Source organism: Oncorhynchus mykiss, chromosome 15 (genome assembly GCF_057628025.1).
Source record: "Oncorhynchus mykiss isolate SJ-2025 chromosome 15, ASM5762802v1, whole genome shotgun sequence".
In the NCBI taxonomy this organism is placed as follows: domain Eukaryota; kingdom Metazoa; phylum Chordata; class Actinopteri; order Salmoniformes; family Salmonidae; genus Oncorhynchus; species Oncorhynchus mykiss.
Genome location: NC_143036.1, coordinates 74,310,001 through 74,329,870, shown reverse-complemented (window position 1 = coordinate 74,329,870; position 19,870 = coordinate 74,310,001). Strand labels below are relative to the sequence as shown.

General features: G+C 44.8%; 1 protein-coding gene across 32 annotated transcripts in view; it reads right to left on the bottom strand.

Annotated features, from left to right (window-relative positions):
• Positions 1 to 401: 401 nt before the first annotated feature.
• The window catches only part of LOC149978187 (protein PHTF2-like), a 94,629-nt gene continuing 75,160 nt past the window's right edge, over positions 402 to 19,870 (bottom strand). For 2 of the 32 annotated variants that reach the window (XM_090201140.1, XM_090201141.1), the window contains 12 exons: positions 16,401 to 16,571; positions 14,043 to 14,268; positions 11,102 to 11,302; positions 7,724 to 7,945; positions 7,208 to 7,348; positions 4,878 to 5,150; positions 4,591 to 4,722; positions 3,373 to 3,465; positions 3,071 to 3,226; positions 1,380 to 1,475; positions 1,085 to 1,210; positions 402 to 940 (listed from right to left, as the gene is read on the bottom strand). In XM_090201140.1, the coding sequence (XP_090057266.1) occupies positions 920 to 940; positions 1,085 to 1,210; positions 1,380 to 1,475; positions 3,071 to 3,226; positions 3,373 to 3,465; positions 4,591 to 4,722; positions 4,878 to 5,150; positions 7,208 to 7,348; positions 7,724 to 7,945; positions 11,102 to 11,302; positions 14,043 to 14,268; positions 16,401 to 16,571 (1,858 nt within the window). In that variant the 3' untranslated portion in view covers positions 402 to 919. The remainder of the gene's footprint in view (positions 941 to 1,084; positions 1,211 to 1,379; positions 1,476 to 3,070; positions 3,227 to 3,372; positions 3,466 to 4,590; positions 4,723 to 4,877; positions 5,151 to 7,207; positions 7,349 to 7,723; positions 7,946 to 11,101; positions 11,303 to 14,042; positions 14,269 to 16,400; positions 16,572 to 19,870) is intronic. The other 30 variants (XM_090201145.1, XM_090201146.1, XM_090201147.1 and 27 more) reach the window with 26 other exon arrangements.

Sequence of the window (19,870 nt, the reverse complement as noted above, 5' to 3'; positions counted from 1 at the left end):
CAATAGAGTACAGTACCTCCCATCCAGCCAGTACAGTACCTCCCATCTAGCCGGTACAGTACATTACCTCCCATCTAGCCAGTACAGTACCTCCCATCTAGCCAATACAGTACCTCCCATCTAGCCAATACAGTACAGTACCTCCCATCTAGCCAATACAGTACAGTACCTCCCATCTAGCCAGTACAGTACCTCACCTATTTTCTCACCAATCATTTGAGTGATGTGTTGTGTTTTATCCTGCCTCTATCTCTCCACTACAGCCGTCACTTAGCTTATCATTAGAAACGGCAAACACACAGAAACATTGTTCGTCTATTCTGAACTTTGGTGTACTGTTGTTGTCGTCAAAAGCAACAACAAAAAAAGCCTACATTGAATTGACCAGAAAGTACAACCTGTTTGTGTGTATGTAGGCTTTAAAACACATGATGATTAATTATTACAGTCCGTCTACGATCGGAAACAACAACTCGTTGCAGTTCTCACAGTGAAATGACTGCGTTTGTGTGTCACAGTCAACAAACTAAACAGCTGCATTATAATGCACATTGTCCTTACTAGTCTGAAGGGATGGAACTCTTTTACCTTTTTAACTGAATTGTCATCTTGCTGTGTTTTGATCCCGTCCCTCTGAGAACACAAAACCTGTATAGCTTAATTAAAATAACATTTTGTAACTTTTTCCAACAACAACAAAAAATAAAAAATACTGAAAGGGTAAAATAAATATATCTTGAATTGCACCAGTGAAATGTAAGCACTCCGTTATGAACTCTGAGAATGGGGCTGTTTGTCCGTCAGACCATAGATACAGGGAAGCCCAGTCAGTCCGTGAGCGAAAGGACAACAGCGCCCCTGTGTGGTGAGAGAATGTATCACATCTTCCAGAGCCAGCTGTGACCTGATCAGCTTACTGTCATGATTTGATCTTCCAGAGCTGAGGACAGAAAGGTGTGGTAAGTTCTTCCTTCATACTGATGTCTACACACTCAACAAATCAACTCCATTTCATTTCAAATAAACTAGTGTATAAGTACTAGTACCACACACACACACACACACACACACTCCCATGTGTTACCTTCAGGTTGAAGCCCAGTAGGTCACTGATGACCCCAGACACAGCAGACAGGATGACCACCTGGGTGATGTTGTAGAGCAGAGGGTTCATCGTCAGACCATACAGCCTGAACGGAGCATCCAACTCCTGGGGAGTGAGAGGAGGTAGGAGGGGGAGAAATGGAGGGGGGAGGGTGGAGATGGAGGGAGGGGGAGAAATAGAGGGGGGGGGTGGAGATGGAGGGAGGGGGAGAGATTAATAATGGAGATAAGATGAGAAAGAGAGAGAGAACAAATAGAGATGGAGCTTGCCATACCTTCAATAGCTTGGTGGCCAGCTTCAGTACGTTGTTGACCAATGTCAAGTCCTCCTTCTTGTTTGGTTTCTTCTCCATCTTCAGGTACAGATTAATCTGGTGAAAACAGCTAGTCAATAGAAGTTGAGCCTTAAAGGAAATATCCTCCCCAAACCACTCATTCCTTTAATTTTCAGTGTTAAATAACACTACTATGTGAGAATATTATTGTGAATCAATGTTTCATTTTGGCGTTATAATAAGGTTGGTGGCATAATGGAAAGTAGTTGTGGAAATCTGTTGCAGCTCAAGTTGACTACAAGATCCACAATGCAATGCTCTATAATGGGCTGGCTGGCTATATAGCAAGCAAACACACAATAATACCAAAGACAATATCAGCATGTAAAGTAGCCAGTTAGCTTTAAACTCGCCTACAATCTCACCATGTTTAATCTGCAGATGGAGTCTAACATTCGCAACGGCAGATATACTTTTGAGGAGATGGGAAACGTTGCCTGTGCTATGTCAATGCGATGCATGCTGGGTGATCCTGGGACAAGGAGCGCTCTCCTTCAAGGAGTGAATGAGTCTACTGGGCTCTATCTCAAAACCCCGAAATCAGCACGAATTTCGTCAACAATAAGTACAACATTACAAATATTTTCCAAGATGTGAGATAATTAACTTGCCATCTGTAATATCGTATACATTTGGAATCGTGGAGAATAGGTACGTTCTCGACAAATGCGCGATTAGTTTAGCAACCGGGTTACGCAGCATGACAACGTGAACGCGATTGGTCGACGGTCTACTGGTTGGGGCGTTAAAATATCTTCTATCTCTGCCATGCAATGCACCCTGGATTAAAGAGGCAGACAAATATACTAGACCCTGCATTAAATTACACATTTCTCAAGGTAGAAATATAGCAAAAAATATGATCAATGGCTCATTCGAGAGAAGACATCCTCCCAAGTTAAAACATAGGCCAGTATTGAAATCTGACATGTATGATAGATGTTTTCGCGATCTAAAAGTCATATTCCTATTAACTTCCAGTGTAGTGAGAGCGACTTTATCACGGTGCTACTTTTACCGGCCTGCTTGAACGCCAATAACTCAGATACACATGAAAACATGAAATGACCCAGGGAGACGATAGAACATCACTCGGAGGTGCACAAAAACAATATAACATTAAAAATAGATGAACCTTTTGTCACTTAAAATGTGTGTTCCTATGTAACTACACAAGTTAGCAAGTGTGGTACATCTGCTAGTTCTTCCCCCGTATTAATTGGCGAACTTCCAAAGTCTTGCTATGACGATACCAGTTGCGTGTGTACCTCCCTCCATGCCTGTCTACCTGTTCTGTCAGCAAGATGGAGGTGTTGTTGGTCTCTGAGCCTGTCTACCTGTTCTGTCAGTAAGATGGAGGTGTTGGTCTCTGAGCCTGTCTACCTGTTCTGTCAGTAAGATGGAGGTGTTGGTCTCTGAGCCTGTCTACCTGTTCTGTCAGTAAGATGGAGGTGTTGGTCTCTGAGCCTGTCTACCTGTTCTGTCAGTAAGATGGAGGTGTTGCTGGTCTCTGAGCCTGTCTACCTGTTCTGTCAGTAAGATGGAGGTGTTGCTGTACTTCTTGCTGGTCTCTGAGCCTGTCTACCTGTTCTGTCAGTAAGATGGAGGTGTTGGTCTCTGAGCCTGTCTACCTGTTCTGTCAGTAAGATGGAGGTGTTGCTGTACTTCTTGCTGGTCTCTGAGCCCAGGGTAACAAAGCGGAGCAGGAAGAGAGACAGAGAGGAACACCAGATCACCAGCTCCCAGTTATAGTGACACTCCAGGAAGGTGTGGTGGATATGGAGCAACTACAGGGAGGAGGAGAGAAGAGCTTGTTTTAACGCTCGTCCCACTCAAACAGACAGAATAACAGGTGAAACAGCATTCACACCGTTACCAACTGTATTAGAGCATAACAGACAAGGACTGTAGCAGGCTGAGAATGGTGACTCACGCTGACCTGAGCACAGCAGATGAAGACGACGGAGAGGGTGAGGAGGAAGGCAGAGGACACGATCACATCCACCGACCGCTGAGGACCCCTTCTCTGCAACGCACATTTTAAATACTTTAGTTGGACAAACACACTTATCCACCCACGTCTATCGCACACAACACATCTCCTCATGGACACAGAGGGGAGGTTCAGGTAGGCATGATTGAACAACACATCTCCTTATGGACACAGAGGGGAGGTTCAGGTAGACATGATGGAACAACAACATATCTCCTCATGGACACAGAGGGGAGGTTCAGGTAGGCATGATGGAACAACACATCTCCTCATAGACACAGAGGGGAGGTTCAGGTAGACATGATGGAACAACAACACATCTCCTCATGGACACAGAGGGGAGGTTCAGGTAGGCATGATGGAACAACACATCTCCTCATAGACACAGAGGGGAGGTTCAGGTAGACATGATGGAACAACAACACATCTCCTCATGGACACAGAGGGGAGGTTCAGGTAGGCATGATGGAACAACACATCCCCTCAGACACAGAGGGGAGGTTCAGGTAGGCATGATGGAACAACACATCTCCTCATGGACACAGAGGGGAGGTTCAGGTAGGCATGATGGAACAACACATCTCAGACACAGAGGGGAGGTTCAGGTAGGCATGATGGAACACACATCTCAGACACAGAGGGGAGGTTCAGGTAGGCATGATGGAACAACAACATATCTCCTCATGGACACAGAGGGGAGGTTCAGGTAGGCATGATGGACCAACAACACATCTCAGACACAGAGGGGAGGTTCAGGTAGGCATGATGGAACAACACATCTCCTCATAGACACAGAGGGGAGGTTCAGGTAGGCATGATGGAACAACACATCTCCTCATGGACATAGAGGGGAGGTTCAGGTAGGCATGATGGAACAACATCTCATTGACACAGAGGGGAGGTTCAGGTAGGCATGATGGAACAACAACACATCTCCTCATAGACACAGAGGGGAGGTTCAGGTAGGCATGATGGAACACACATATCCTCAGACACAGAGGGGAGGTTCAGGTAGGCATGATGGAACACACATATCCTCATAGACACAGAGGGGAGGTTCAGGTAGGCATGATGGAACACACATATCCTCATTGACACAGAGGGGAGGTTCAAGTAGGCATGATGGAACAACAACCAGTTGGAAAACATAGAACACACCTTGAGATATGAGCGCAGAGAGAGCCACATCTTAATGTTCTGGACTTTCTTCAGACGGAAGTGAGGCACCTCCGACTTCCTGGCTCGCCGTGCTGACGTCAGGTGACCAAACAGCTTGGCGAATAGCAGCCTCTGTCAGGTCCAACACACACACACACACACACACAATACGTGTAAGTGATAAGACCTTTAGAAATAAAACGTCTTCAGAATGTCTTCATGTAACAATCAATTATCAATATTGCATCTGTAATTAAGATGAAAGAACCTGGAAAACACACACACACCTGTTTGTATGTCCTCTCGGCCACGCTGAGCAGGAAGAAGAAGAGCCAGATGAGACAGACGCGCACCATGAAGCTGAGCGTTACCATGGTGATCACCATGACGTCGGAGGAGGAGCCGAACGCCACAGAGATGAGCTCATTGGCTGAGAGCTGTGTCAGCTGTTCCAGGTCCTTGTACTGAGACAGCCTGTAGGCGAAGGGCGTCAGGCCCAGAGTCACTGACACCAGGTTACCAAAGACCTGGTAGCCAATACCTGGGGTGTACAGGTTGACCTGGAGGATGGAGAGACGGGAGGGAGGGAGGGGGTGGAGAGGCAAGAGAGATGGAGAGACAGGGAGGGAAAGAGAGATGGAGGGAGAGAGAGATAGAGGGAAGGGAGAGATGGATGGAGGGAGAGGGGAGGAGAGGAGAGACAGGATAGATCGATGGAGGTAAAGAGACAGGAGAGAGACAGCCATTGTTTCTATTTTTCATGTCATTGGTTATAGAGAATGTAAAGTGATCTGAGAGAAACGTGGTATATATAATATACAGTGCCTTGCGAAAGTATTCGGCCCCCTTGAACTTTGCGACCTTTTGCCACATTTCAGGCTTCAAACATAAAGATATAAAACTATTTTTTTGTGAAGAATCAACAACAAGTGGGACACAATCATGAAGTGGAATGACATTTATTGGATATTTCAAACTTTTTTAACAAATCAAAAACTGAAAAATTGGGCGTGCAAAATTTTCAGCCCCCTTAAGTTAATACTTTGTAGCGCCACCTTTTGCTGCGATTACAGCTGTAAGTCGCTTGGGGTATGTCTCTATCAGTTTTGCACATCGAGAGACTGAATTTTTTTCCCATTCCTCCTTGCAAAACAGCTCGAGCTCAGTGAGGTTGGATGGAGAGCATTTGTGAACAGCAGTTTTTAGTTCTTTCCACAGATTCTCGATTGGATTCAGGTCTGGACTTTGACTTGGCCATTCTAACACCTGGATATGTTTATTTTTGAACCATTCCATTGTAGATTTTGCGTTATGTTTTGGATCATTGTCTTGTTGGAAGACAAATCTCCGTCCCAGTCTCAGGTCTTTTGCAGACTCCATCAGGTTTTCTTCCAGAATGGTCCTGTATTTGGCTCCATCCATCTTCCCATCAATTTTAACCATCTTCCCTGTCCCTGCTGAAGAAAAGCAGGCCCAAACCATGATGCTGCCACCACCATGTTTGACAGTGGGGATGGTGTGTTCAGCTGTGTTGCTTTTACGCCAAACATAACGTTTTGCATTGTTGCCAAAAAGTTCAATTTTGGTTTCATCTGACCAGAGCACCTTCTTCCACATGTTTGGTGTGTCTCCCAGGTGGCTTGTGGCAAACTTTAAACAACACTTTTTATGGATATCTTTAAGAAATGGCTTTCTTCTTGCCACTCTTCTATAAAGGCCAGATTTGTGCAATATTCGACTGATTGTTGTCCTATGGACAGAGTCTCCCACCTCAGCTGTAGATCTCTGCAGTTCATCCAGAGTGATCATGGGCCTCTTGGCTGCATCTCTGATCAGTCTTCTCCTTGTATGAGCTGAAAGTTTAGAGGGACGGCCAGGTCTTGGTAGATTTGCAGTGGTCTGATACTCCTTCCATTTCAATATTATCGCTTGCACAGTGCTCCTTGGGATGTTTAAAGCTTGGGAAATCTTTTTGTATCCAAATCCGGCTTTAAACTTCTTCACAACAGTATCTCGGACCTGCCTGGTGTGTTCCTTGTTCTTCATGATGCTCTCTGCGCTTTTAACGGACCTCTGAGACTATCACAGTGCAGGTGCATTTATATGGAGACTTGATTACACACAGGTGGATTGTATTTATCATCATTAGTCATTTAGGTCAACATTGGATCATTCAGAGATCCTCACTGAACTTCTGGAGAGAGTTTGCTGCACTGAAAGTAAAGGGGCTGAATAATTTTGCACGCCCAATTTTTCAGTTTTTGATTTGTTAAAAAAGTTTGAAATATCCAATAAATGTCGTTCCAATTCATAATTGTGTCCCACTTGTTGTTGATTCTTCACAATAAAATACAGTTTTATATCTTTATGTTTGAAGCCTGAAATGTGGCAAAAGGTCGCAAAGTTCAAGGGGGCCGAAAACTTTCGCAAGGCACTGTGCTGTGTATAAGTGCCTTCCAATATCATGGAGTCCAATCTGCATTCATTAACATTCTAGTTGAGAAAACTCTCCCAGGTGGGTGATGGAGGTCTGTTTCCAGTCTTCCATTGTAAAGAGTTACAGGCCACACCAGATGTCATCCCTGACAACAGTATCAAGGCCCTGGCTGTTACTCACCCTGTTCATGATCATACCGCTGATCTCCAGGACAGACATGTCAGCCTTCTTACAGTCGTTCCCCTCCCAGACGATGGCACTGACCCGCTCCAGACCTGGGTTGGTGCTGTGTAGCCACGTATGACCCTGTAGAGGACACAACTAGATCAACACAACAACTACTGTTACACGCTGAGGGTTTGAGGCTGATCATCCTCATCGACAAGGTCAATATGACCCCGGTTACCACGGTTACGTCAGAACACACAGTGACAACAAAAACAGATAAATAGGAACATTCACGCTACCACCAAAACCTCTTCATTAATGTTGCAACCATATTATTGCAAGCTCAGTCCCACACTTACCCCCTCCTTCGCTAACCTTTGACCTTTGATCTCTAACCCCTGATTAACAGGGTGAAAGGGTCATCTCTGTTCTCCTTGGTAGCAAGGCAGACTGCAGCTCCCTCTCCCTCTGGTAAACCCTAACATCACACGTCTAACCCTAACTCCTAACCTTTGACCTCTAACCCACCTGGTGAAAGGGGTCATCTCTGTACTCCTTCTTGGTAGCAGGGCAGACTGCAGCTCCCTCGCCCTCTGTCTCGCTGGTACACGAGGAGCGACACTCAGCACAGTGCAGGAAGTCCTCCCACAGCAGGTCCTCTGTCTCTGACTCGTGTCTGGTGCTCTCTGAGTCCTGGGTCCGCAGGCTGGAGCACCGAGAACTACAGCTGGTACCGGACTTAGGAGTCTCCTAGAGAGAGGGGGGGGGGGTGAGTGTGTGTGTGTAGGGGGTGGAAATGTGTGTGTGTGTGTGTGTGTGTGTGTGTGATGTAGCTAAGTGTACCCACACGTTGAGAGCACGTCTATGAACTGTGTGTGTGTGTGTGTGTGTGTGTACAGTTGAAGTCGGAAGTTTACATACACCTTAGCCAAATACATTTAAACTCAGTTATTCACAATTCCTGACATTTAATCTTAGTAAAAATTCCCTGTCTTAGGTCAGTTAGGATCACCACTTTATTGTAAGAATGTGAAATGTCAGAATATCAGTAGAGAGAATGATTTATTTCAGCTTTTATTTCACATTCCCAGTGGGTCAGAAGTTTACATACACTCAATTATTATTTGGTAGCATTGCCTTTAAATTGTTTAACATAGGTCAAACGTTTCGGGTAGCCTTCCACAAGCTTCCTATAATAAGTTGGGTGAATATTGGCCCATTCCTCCTGACAGAGCTGGTGTAACTGAGTCGGGTTTGTAGGCCTCCTTGCTCGAACATGCTTTTTCTCAAAAAGTACGATCTTTGTCCCCATGTGCAGTTGCAAACTGTAGTCTGGCTTTTTTTATGGCGGTTTTGGAGCAGTGGCTTCTTCCTTGCTGAGTGGCGTTTCAGGTTATGTCGATATAGGACTTGTTTAACTGTGGATATATATACTTTTGTACCTGTTTCCTCCAGCATCTTCACGAGGTCCTTTGCTGTTGTTCTGGGATTGATTTGCACTTTTCGCACCAAAGTACGTTCATCTCTAGGAGACAGAACGCGTCTCCTTCCTGAGCGGTATGATGGCTGTGTGGTCCCATGATGTTTATACTTGCGTACTATTGTTTGTACAGATGAACGTGGTGCCTTCAGGCGTTTGGAAATTGCTCCCAAGGATGAACCAGATTTGTGGAAGTCTACAATGTTTTATCTGAGGTCTTGGCTGATTTCTTTTGATTTACCCATGATGTCAAGCAAAGAGGCACTGAGTTTGAAGGTAGGCCTTGAAATACATCCACAGGTACACCTCCAATTGAATCAAATTATGACAATTAGCCTATCAGAAGCTTCTAATGCCATGACATCATTTTATAGAATTTTCCAAGCTGTTTAAAGGCCCAGTCAACTTAGTGTATGTAAACTTCTGACTCACTGGAATTGTGATACAGTGAATTATAAGTGAAATAATATGTCAGTAAACAATAGTTGGAATAATGACTTGTGTCAGGCACAAAGTAGATGTCCTAACAGACTTGCCAAAACTATAGTTTGTTAACAAGAAATTTGTGGATTGGTTTAAAAATGAGTTTTAATGACTCCAACCAAGTGTATGTAAACTTCCAACTTCAACTGTATGTAAGTGTATGTATGTACAGTGGGGCAAAAAAGTATTTAGTCAGCCACCAATTGTGCAAGTTCTCCACCTTAAAAAGTTGAAACTATGACAGACAAAATGAGGGAAAAAAAATCCAGAAAATCCCATTGTAGGATTTTTAATGAATTTATTTGCAAATTATGGTGGAAAATAAGTATTTGGTCAATAACAAAAGTTTATCTCAATACTTTGTTATATACCCTTTGTTGGCAATGACAGAGGTCAAACGTTTTCTGTAAGTCTTCACAAGGTTTTCACACACTGTTGCTGGTATTTTGTCCCATTCCTCCATGCAGATCTCCTCTAGAGCAGTGATGTTTTGGGGCTGTTGCTGGGCAACAGGGACTTTCAACTCCCTCCAAAGACTTTCTATGGGGTTGAGATCTGGAGACTGGCTAGGCCACTCCAGGACTTTGAATGAAATGCTTCTTACGAAGCCACTCCTTCGTTGCCCGGGCGGTGTGTTTGGGATCATTGTCATGCTGAAAGACCCAGCCACGTTTCATCTTCAATGCCCTTGCTGATGGAAGGAGGTTTTCACTCAAAATCTCACGATACATGGCCCCATTCATTCTTTCCTTTACACGGATCAGTCGTCCTGGTCCCTTTGCAGAAAAACAGCCCCAAAGCATGATGTTTCCACCCCCATGCTTCACAGTAGGTATGGTGTTCTTTGGATGCAACTCAGCATTCTTTGTACTCCAAACACGATGAGATGAGTTTTTACCAAAAAGTTATATTTTGGTTTCATCTGACCATATGACATTCTCCCAATCTTCTTCTGGATCATCCAAATGCTCTCTAGCAAACTTCAGACGGGCCTGGACATGTACTGGCTTAAGCAGGGGGACACGTCTGGCACTGCAGGATTTGAGTCCCTGGCGGCGTAGTGTGTTACTCATGGTAGGCTTTGTTACTTTGGTCCCAGCTCTCTGCAGGTCATTCACTAGGTCCCCCCGTGTGGTTCTGGGATTTTTGTTCACCGTTCTTGTGATCACTTTGACCCCACGGGGTGAGATCTTGCGTGGAGCCCCAGATCGAGGGAGATTATCAGTGGTCTTGTATGTCTTCCATTTCCTAATAATTGCTCCCACAGTTGATTTCTTCAAACCAAGCTGCTTACCTATTGCAGATTCAGTCTTCCCAGCCTGGTGCAGGTCTACAATTTTGTTTCTGGTGGAGTTTGGAGTGTGACTGTTTGAGGTTGTGGACAGGTGTCTTTTATACTGATAACAAGTTCAAACAGGTGCCATTAATACAGGTAACGAGTGGAGGACAGAGGAGCCTCTTAAAGAAGAAGTTACAGGTCTGTGAGAGCCAGAAATCTTGCTTGTTTGTAGGTGACCAAATACTTATTTTCCCCCATAATTTGCAAATAAATTCCTTAAAAATCCCACAATGTGATTTTCTGGATTTTTTTATAGTCATAGTTGAAGTGTACCTATTATGAAAATTACAGGCCTCTCATCTTTTTAAGTGGGAGAACTTGCACAATTGGTGGCTGACTAAATACTTTTTTGCCCCACTGTATGTATGTATGTATGTATGTATGTATGTATGTATGTATGTAAGTGTGTAAGTGTGTGTGTGTGTGTGTATGCAAGTGTGTGTGTATGTATGTACTGTATGTAAGTGTGTGTGTATGATGTACAGTATGTACTGTATGTAAGTGTGTGTGTGTATGATGTACAGTATGTACTGTATGTAAGTGTATGTATGTACTGTATGTATGTGTGTGTCGCTGTGCATGTCTCTGTGTGAGTGTGACCAACCTGGGTAGTGTGGAGGTCACCCACCTCAGTGTTGATGGCGTAGTGTTTCTTGTAGTGATGTGGTTTCCTGTTGCGCAGCGTGCAGTCGCTGCTGACGCGCTCTACGCCCCTACGGATGGCGGTGTAGGACGCTTCAGGATCCTCCTCACTAGACGCCTCATCAGACATGTTCTCCACACCCACACCACGGCTCTGGGTCTCCTGGGAGGAAGACAGATTGGACAGATTCCTACTTTCAGACTACAGACTAGCAAGTGTATAGTCTGTTTATACATGGTTAAACTCACCTGTTTCAGGACAGGTGCGTGTGTGTGTGTGTATTAGCTACCTTGTTTACCTGCTGACGGAGAGCAGTAGCAGTGTGTTGTGTGGTGGTGGTGTGTGTGTTACCTTGTTGTTTACCTCAGCAAGATGGCGCCGATAGAGATGGCAGTTTCGCTTTTAGTCCCTAGGAAACTGTGCAGTATTTCGTTTTTTTTTAATGTATTATTTCTTACATTGTTAGCCCAGAAAACCTTAAGTGTTATTACATACAGCCGGGAAGAACTATTGGATATCAGAGAGACGTCAACTTACCAGCACAACCGGCACTACGACCAGGAATACGACTTTCCCAAAGCGGATCCTTTGTCTGCACCTCCCAGGGCATTTGAACTGATTCCAGAGGCCGACCCAAAGCAACGCCGTCAGAGGAGAGGGTGCCGGAGCGGTCTTCTAGTGAGGCTTCGGATGCGCACACACCACCCAACGCTTCCGAGTACATTACTCGCTAATGTCCAGTCCCAAGTTAACGAAGAAGACGAGATCAGGGCAAGAGTTGCTTTCCAAAGAGATATCCGGGATTGTAACATACTCTGTTTCAAGAAAACATGGCTAGCTGTCCGTACATCAAACGGTATTTTCAGTGCATCGCGCCGACAGGAATCAACATCTCTCCGGTAAGAAGAAGGGCGGGGGTGTATGTTTCATGATTAACGATTCATGGTGTAATTGTATCAACATACAAGAACTCAAGTCCTTTTGTTCCCCTGACTTAGAATTCCTCACAATCGAATTATCTCCCAAGAGAACTCTCCTCGGTTATCGTCACAGCCGTGTATATCCCCCCGCAAGCGGATACCACGACGGCCATCAGGGAACTTCACTGGACTTTATGCAAACTGGAAACCATATATCCTGAGGCTGCATTTATTGTAGCTGTGGATTTTAACAAAGCTAATTTGAGAACAAGGCTACCTAAACTCTATCAGCATATCGATTGCAGTACATGAGCGAGTAACACGCTCGACCATTGCTACTCTAACTTCCGCAATGCGTACAAGGCCCTGTCCTCTTTTTGGAAAATCTGACCATGACTCCATCTTGTTGCTCCCCTCCTATCGGCCGTGCATAGGTCTATCCAACGCTGGTCTGACCAATCGGATTCCAGCTTCAAGATTGCTTCGATCACGTGGACTGGGATATGTTCCGGATAGCCTCAGACAATAACATTGAGGTATATGCTGACTCGGTGAGCGAGTTTATAAGGAAGTGTGTAGGAGATGTTGTACCCACTGTGATTGAAACTTTCCCTAACCAGAAACCGTGGATTAATGGAGGCATTCGCTGCTGAAAGCACGTTCCCCCGCATTTAATCATGACAAGGCAACTGTTGATTCTTCACAAAAAAATACAGTTTTATATCTTTATGTTTGAAGCCTGAAATGTGGCAAAAGGTCGCAAAGTTCAAGGGGGCCGAATACTTTCGCAAGGCACTGTATGTATATACTGTATCCTTCACTATCTATCCTTTACTATCTATTGCATCTTAGCCGTTCTGTCACTGCTCATCCATATATTTATATTTATATACTATTATCTCATTCCTTTACTAGATTGTGTGTATTAGGTTTTGTTGTGGAATCTGTTAGATATTAGGTTTTGTTGTGGAATTTGTTAGATATTAGGTTTTGTTGTGGAATTTGTTAGATATTACCTGTTAGATACTGCTGCACTGTCAGATCTAGAAGCACAACCATTTCGCTACACTCACAATAACATCTGCTAACCAAGTGTATGTGATTTACCTTGGTGACGGTGGGGAAGTAGCAGTGTGTTGCGTGGTGGTGTGTGTGTGTATAAATGTGTCTGTTACCTTGGTGACGGGGGGAAGTAGCAGTGTGTTGCGTGGTGGTGTGTGTGTGTATAAATGTGTCTGTTACCTTGGTGACGGGGGGAAGTAGCAGTGTGTTGCGTGGTGGTGTGTGTGTGTATAAATGTGTCTGTTACCTTGGTGACGGGGGGAAGTAGCAGTGTGTTGCGTGGTGGTGTGTGTGTGTATAAATGTGTCTGTTACCTTGGTGACGGGGGGAAGTAGCAGTGTGTTGCGTGGTGGTGTGTGTGTGTATAAATGTGTCTGTTACCTTGGTGACGGTGGGGAAGTAGCAGTGTGTTGCGTGGTGTGTGTGTGTGTGTATAAATGTGTCTGTTACCTTGGTGACGGGGGGAAGTAGCAGTGTGTTGCGTGGTGGTGTGTGTGTGTATAAATGTGTCTGTTACCTTGGTGACGGTGGGGAAGTAGCAGTGTGTTGCGTGGTGGTGTGTGTGTGTATAAATGTGTCTGTTACCTTGGTGACGGTGGGGAAGTAGCAGTGTGTTGCGTGGTGGTGTGTGTGTGTATAAATGTGTCTGTTACCTTGGTGACGGGGGGCAGTAGCAGTGTGTTGCGTGGTGGTGTGTGTGTGTATTAATGTGTCTGTTACCTTGGTGACGGGGGCAGTAGCAGTGTGTTGCGTGGTGGTGTGTGTGTGTATTAATGTGTCTGTTACCTTGGTGACGGGGGGCAGTAGCAGTGTGTTGCGTGGTGGTGTGTGTGTGTATAAATGTGTCTGTTACCTTGGTGACGGGGGGCAGTAGCAGTGTGTTGCGTGGTGGTGTGTGTGTGTATAAATGTGTCTGTTACCTTGTTGTTTACCTTGGCGACGGGGGGGAGCAGCAGTGTGTTGAGAGGCGGGGGTGCGGCCCAACACGTCTCGTCTGACCTCAGCAGCAGGTCACAGTGGTGAGACCCTCCATCATGGAGCTGTAGCCCCTCCTCACTACTCTTACAGGTTATCCTCCCGTCCAGAGACACATAGCCATTATCTGTCTCTGTGGACTTGTCTATGGACAGCTTGGACTTCTTCGACCTGAGGGGAGAGATGGAGGGGGAGGTTAAAGGGGGGAGGCGGTAGAGGTGGAGAGACGGGACAGGCAGACAGTCCCAAGTCCATCCAGCATGCAGAAATCAGAACAGGACAGAATCACTTGGATCAAGTTGGTACTAATTGAAGCCATGGCAAGGGAGCAGAGAAACTAAGTTCTAAATGGGATGGGTTACTGGTGCTACTAAGCAGAATTCAAATAGAGTTGATTTGAATAGGATTAGGGGATTGGGATGACTGTCAGTGACCATTAGATTTCTGGTGTGAAAAGGTTGGATTTTTAATACTGTTTCTAGATTGAAAGACTCAAAAACGTCCCCGGGGATCCCTTTTAACAACTATAAAGTCTTTACTGATGTTTATGTTTCGACATCGTTTGCTCCGTGCTTCTCTTGGCCATAGCTTGAATAGTTGGAACGAGCCGTAACGTTGGCAACAACAACAACAAAACAAAAGCTGCAAAATCCCTTTTTTCCACACACAGAAAAATGATAACAAAGATGGAAGACAGACCTCTCCTTTCAACATACTGTTGTCCCGTTGAGAAACCCGTGGAGACAAGTTAATAATCAAACTGACGTGGGGAAAAGCATTTGAATATGTATCTCCTCTCTGTGTGTGTGTCTCCAGTTAAAATATCACTGTTTAATAACGTCTTATCTCAGCCAAATAATTATCTTACCAGATAATGTTTATCATATAGTGGGAAGAATGATTTTCAGAAACATATATTTACAATGTACACTACCGTTCCAATGTTTGGGGTCATTTAGAAATGTCCTTGTTATTGAAAGAAAAGCAGTTTTTTTTTGTCCATTAAAATAACATTAAATTGATCAGAAATACAGTGTAGACATTGTTACTGTTGTAAATGACTATTGTAGATGGAAACGGCTGATTTTTAATGGAATATCTACATAGGTGTACAGAGTCCCATTATCAGCAACCATAACTCCTGTGTTCCTGTAGGGTTAAAGTTGATTTTGGGGGTCTTGATTGATTATGTTGTTGTTATTACATTAGAGTGTCTAGTTCAAGAAACAGACGCCTCACAAGTCCTCAACTGGCAGCTTCAACGTCAACAGTGAAGAGGCGACTCCGGGATGCTGGCCTTCTAGGCAGAGTTCCTCTGTCCAGTATCTGTGTTATTTTGCCCATCTTAATATTTTATTTTTATTGGCCAGTCTGAGATACAGATTTTTCTTTGCAACTCTGCCTAGAAGGCCAGCATCACGGAGTCGCCTTTTCACTGTTGACGTTGAGACTGGTGTTTTGCGGGTACTATTTAATGAAGCTGCCAGTTGAGGACTTGTGAGGCGTCTCTTTCTCAAACTAGAAACTAATGTACTTGTCCTCTTGCTCAGTTGTGCACTGGGGCCTCCCACTCATCTTTCTATTCTGGTTAGGGCCAGTTTGCGCTGTTCTGTGAAGGGAGTAGTACGCAGCATTGTACGAGATATTCAGTTTCTTGGCAATTTCCCGCACGGAATAGCCTTCATTTCTCAGAACAAGAATAGACTGACGAGATTCAGAAGAAAGTTCTTTGTTTCTGGTCATTTTGAGCGTGTAATCGAACCCACAACTGCTGATGCTCCAGATACTCAACTAGTCTAAAGAAGGCCAGTTTTATTGCTTCTTTAATCAGACAACAGTTTTCAGCTGTGCTAACATAAATGCAAATAGGTTTTCTAATGATCAGTTAGCCTTTTAAAATGATAAACTTGGATTAGCTAACACAACATGCCATTGGAACACAGGAGTGAGGGTTGCTGATAATGGGACTCTGTACGCCTATGTAGATATTCCATTAAAAATCTGCCGTTTACATCTACAATAGTCATTTACAACATGAACAATGTCTGCACTGTATTTCTGATCAATTTGATGTTATTTTAATGGACAAAAAAAAAGTGATTTTCTTTCAAAAACAAGGACATTTCTAAGTGACCCCAAACATTGGAACGGTAGTGTACAGGACTCCGTTCTCTCATACAATAGAAAGTGATATTTATTATTGATCAGAATCAGAATCCGGGTGGAATCCAAGGGATGTTGCAGCTATACCAGAGAGAGAGAGAGGGTTCTTTAGTAACCTCACGGGAGGGAAAAATACACACCGCGCTTTACAGATATCATGCCAGAAATCTCGGAAGAGAGCGATGCACAGGCTGTAAGGTGAGCCGGTGGCGGCACCGTGGCAGTGTGGGCCGCCCTCCCGGGTGTTATCAGTGGTGCTAGAGCCATCTCCTTCCCTATGTACATCCAAGTGAGCTGCCTTCCTTAGACGCCTTTGGTCCAGATCAATAAGAAAGAGGACTTAGAGAGAGAGAGAGGTCCAGACACAAATCACTGTTGTTGTGATTGAAGAAAATAAATCATTAAAATAATACCCTTTTTCATTTATTTATTTTTAAAATCACAAGAAGGAAGATAGAAAATGAATGAAAACGGTTGGTTCACTGACAGCGGTGTCTACTACATCAGGTATGGTTGGTTCACTGGCAGAGGTGTCTACTACATCAGGTATGGTTGGTTCACTGGCAGAGGTGTCTACTACATCAGGTATGGTTGGTTCACTGGCAGCGGTGTCTACTACATCAGGTATGGTTGGTTCACTGGCAGCGGTGTCTACTACATCAGGTATGGTTGTGTCTACTACATCAGGTATGGTTGGTTCACTGACAGAGGTGTCTACTACATCAGGTATGGTTGGTTCACTGGCAGCGGTGTCTACTACATCAGGTATGGTTGGTTCACTGGCAGCGGTGTCTACTACATCAGGTATGGTTGGTTCACTGGCAGAGGTGTCTACTACATCAGGTATGGTTGGTTCACTGGCAGCGGTGTCTACTACATCAGGTATGGTTGGTTCACTGGCAGAGGTGTCTACTACATCAGGTATGGTTGGTTCACTGACAGAGGTGTCTACTACATCAGGTATGGTTGGTTCACTGGCAGCGGTGTCTACTACATCAGGTATGGTTGGTTCACTGGCAGCGGTGTCTACTACATCAGGTATGGTTGGTTCACTGACAGAGGTGTCTACTACATCAGGTATGGTTGGTTCACTGACAGAGGTGTCTACTAAATCAGGTATGGTTGGTTCACTGACAGCGGTGTCTACTACATCAGGTATGGTTGGTTCACTGGCAGCGGTGTCTACTACATCAGGTATGGTTGGTTCACTGGCAGCGGTGTCCACTACATCAGGTATGGTTGGTTCACTGACAGAGGTGTCTACTACATCAGGTATGGTTGGTTCACTGACAGAGGTGTCTACTAAATCAGGTATGGTTGGTTCACTGACAGCGGTGTCTACTACATCAGGTATGGTTGGTTCACTGACAGCAGTGTCTACTACATCAGGTATGGTTGGTTCACTGACAGCGGTGTCTACTACATCAGGTCTGGTTGGTTCACTGACAGCGGTGTCTACTACATCAGGTATGGTTGGTTCACTGGCAGAGGTGTCTACTACATCAGGTATGGTCAGGAATGATCGAAGCAAAAACATTGACTAATATCCAGCTGCCAGAGAGACTAATATCCAGCTGCCAGAGAGACTAATATCCAGCTGCCAGAGAGACTAATATCCAGCTGCCAGAAAGACTAATATCCAGCTGCCAGAGAGACTAATATCCAGCTGCCAGAGAGACTAATATTGATAGTAATGCGGTAGATTGGACTGTGTTCTCACAATAAACAATAACTGGAGATATGATTAGTATTGGATTTACTGGGATTAGACTTGGAGAGCCATCATCATCATCATCAACGACAACGTGAAGATAGAGAGATCTGCTTGAATGGTTCATCTACTCCTACAAGAAGAGGACGGTATCAACCGTCTGACTGACAGCTCAGCTAACAGCCTGTTTAGATCAGGCTGTTTGGACACATTTCCCGAGGTGAGAGTCTGCAGTCACCACGTTTTACACAATGTGTATATATATATATATATAATATAATATAATAGCAGCTAGCAGATCCACTCAGACAATGACGAGTCAACCATGTGGTGTGGACGAGGAGGAGTTCATTCAGGTCAGTCAGAGTCATTCAGTTGATAGAGAGAGAAAACAACACAGATTTGATGCCAAATGGAGGAGGGGAAAGGAAGGAGAAAGTCGTCTGGTGGTTGATTCCTGACCACGTCTGGAGTCTGAGAGAGTGAACACCGCTGTCCTGTGAGATGAGGACTAACAGTAACATCTGAGTGAGTGAACACCACTGTACTGTGAGATGAGGACGAACAGTAGCATCTGAGTGAGTGAACGCCTCTGTACTGTGAGATGAGGACGAACAGTAACATCTGGAGTCTGAGTGAGTGAACACCTCTGTACTGTGAGATGAGGACTAACAGTAACATCTGGAGTCTGAGTGAGTGAACACCTCTGTACTGTGAGATGAGGACGAACAGTAACATCTGGAGTCTGAGAGAGTGAACACCTCTGTACTGTGAGATGAGGACGAACAGTAACATCTGAGTGAGTGAACACCTCTGTACTGTGAGATGAGGACGAACAGTAACATCTGGAGTCTGAGAGAGTGAACACCTCTGTACTGTGAGATGAGGACGAACAGTAACATCTGAGTGAGTGAACACCACTGTACTGTGAGATGAGGACGAACAGTAACATCTGGAGTCTGAGTGAGTGAACACCTCTGTACTGTGAGATGAGGACGAACAGTAACATCTGAGTGAGTGAACACCACTGTACTGTGAGATGAGGACGAACAGTAACATCTGAGTGAGTGAACACCACTGTACTGTGAGATGAGGACGAACAGTAACATCTGAGTGAGTGAACACCACTGTACTGTGAGATGAGGACGAACAGTAACATCTGGAGTCTGAGTGAGTGAACACCACTGTACTGTGAGATGAGGACGAACAGTAACATCTGGAGTCTGAGTGAGTGAACACCACTGTACTGTGAGATGAGGACGAACAGTAACATCTGGAGTCTGAGTGAGTGAACACCTCTGTACTGTGAGATGAGGACGAACAGTAACATCTGAGTGAGTGAACACCACTGTACTGTGAGATGAGGACGAACAGTAACATCTGGAGTCTGAGTGAGTGAACACCACTGTACTGTGAGATGAGGACTAACAGTAACATCCACTTCATTCCCAGACTGTGTGGCACAGATACATTCTCTTCCAGAAGGCTGAACATGGTCAGTACTGTGCAAGCCAAAGGTAGTGGGTTTTGGGAATAGCTAGCTATTGTGGCAATACAGCCTGGTCCCAGATCTGTTTGTGGCATCTTGCCAAGAGCACCAACAGATCTAGAAAAAGGCTAATGGCGTTATGCAACCTAGCACAAATTTACGAGCTGCTACCCTCTGGCAGGAAATCACAGCCTTTACAATGGGACAGGAAGTGTATGTGGGGGCAGTTCCCTGATCACATGATCAGAAGAGAGTGGGGGAACCATGATTGAACACACACAGTCTGATGGAACCCCCCCACTCTGACCAGTGTCTGGGGAACTGACCTGTAGAGTGTGTCAGACAGAGGCCTTTTAAAACAGTAGTCATTCAGGTTTATCTCAGAGCAGGAAGCACATCAAACACTAAAA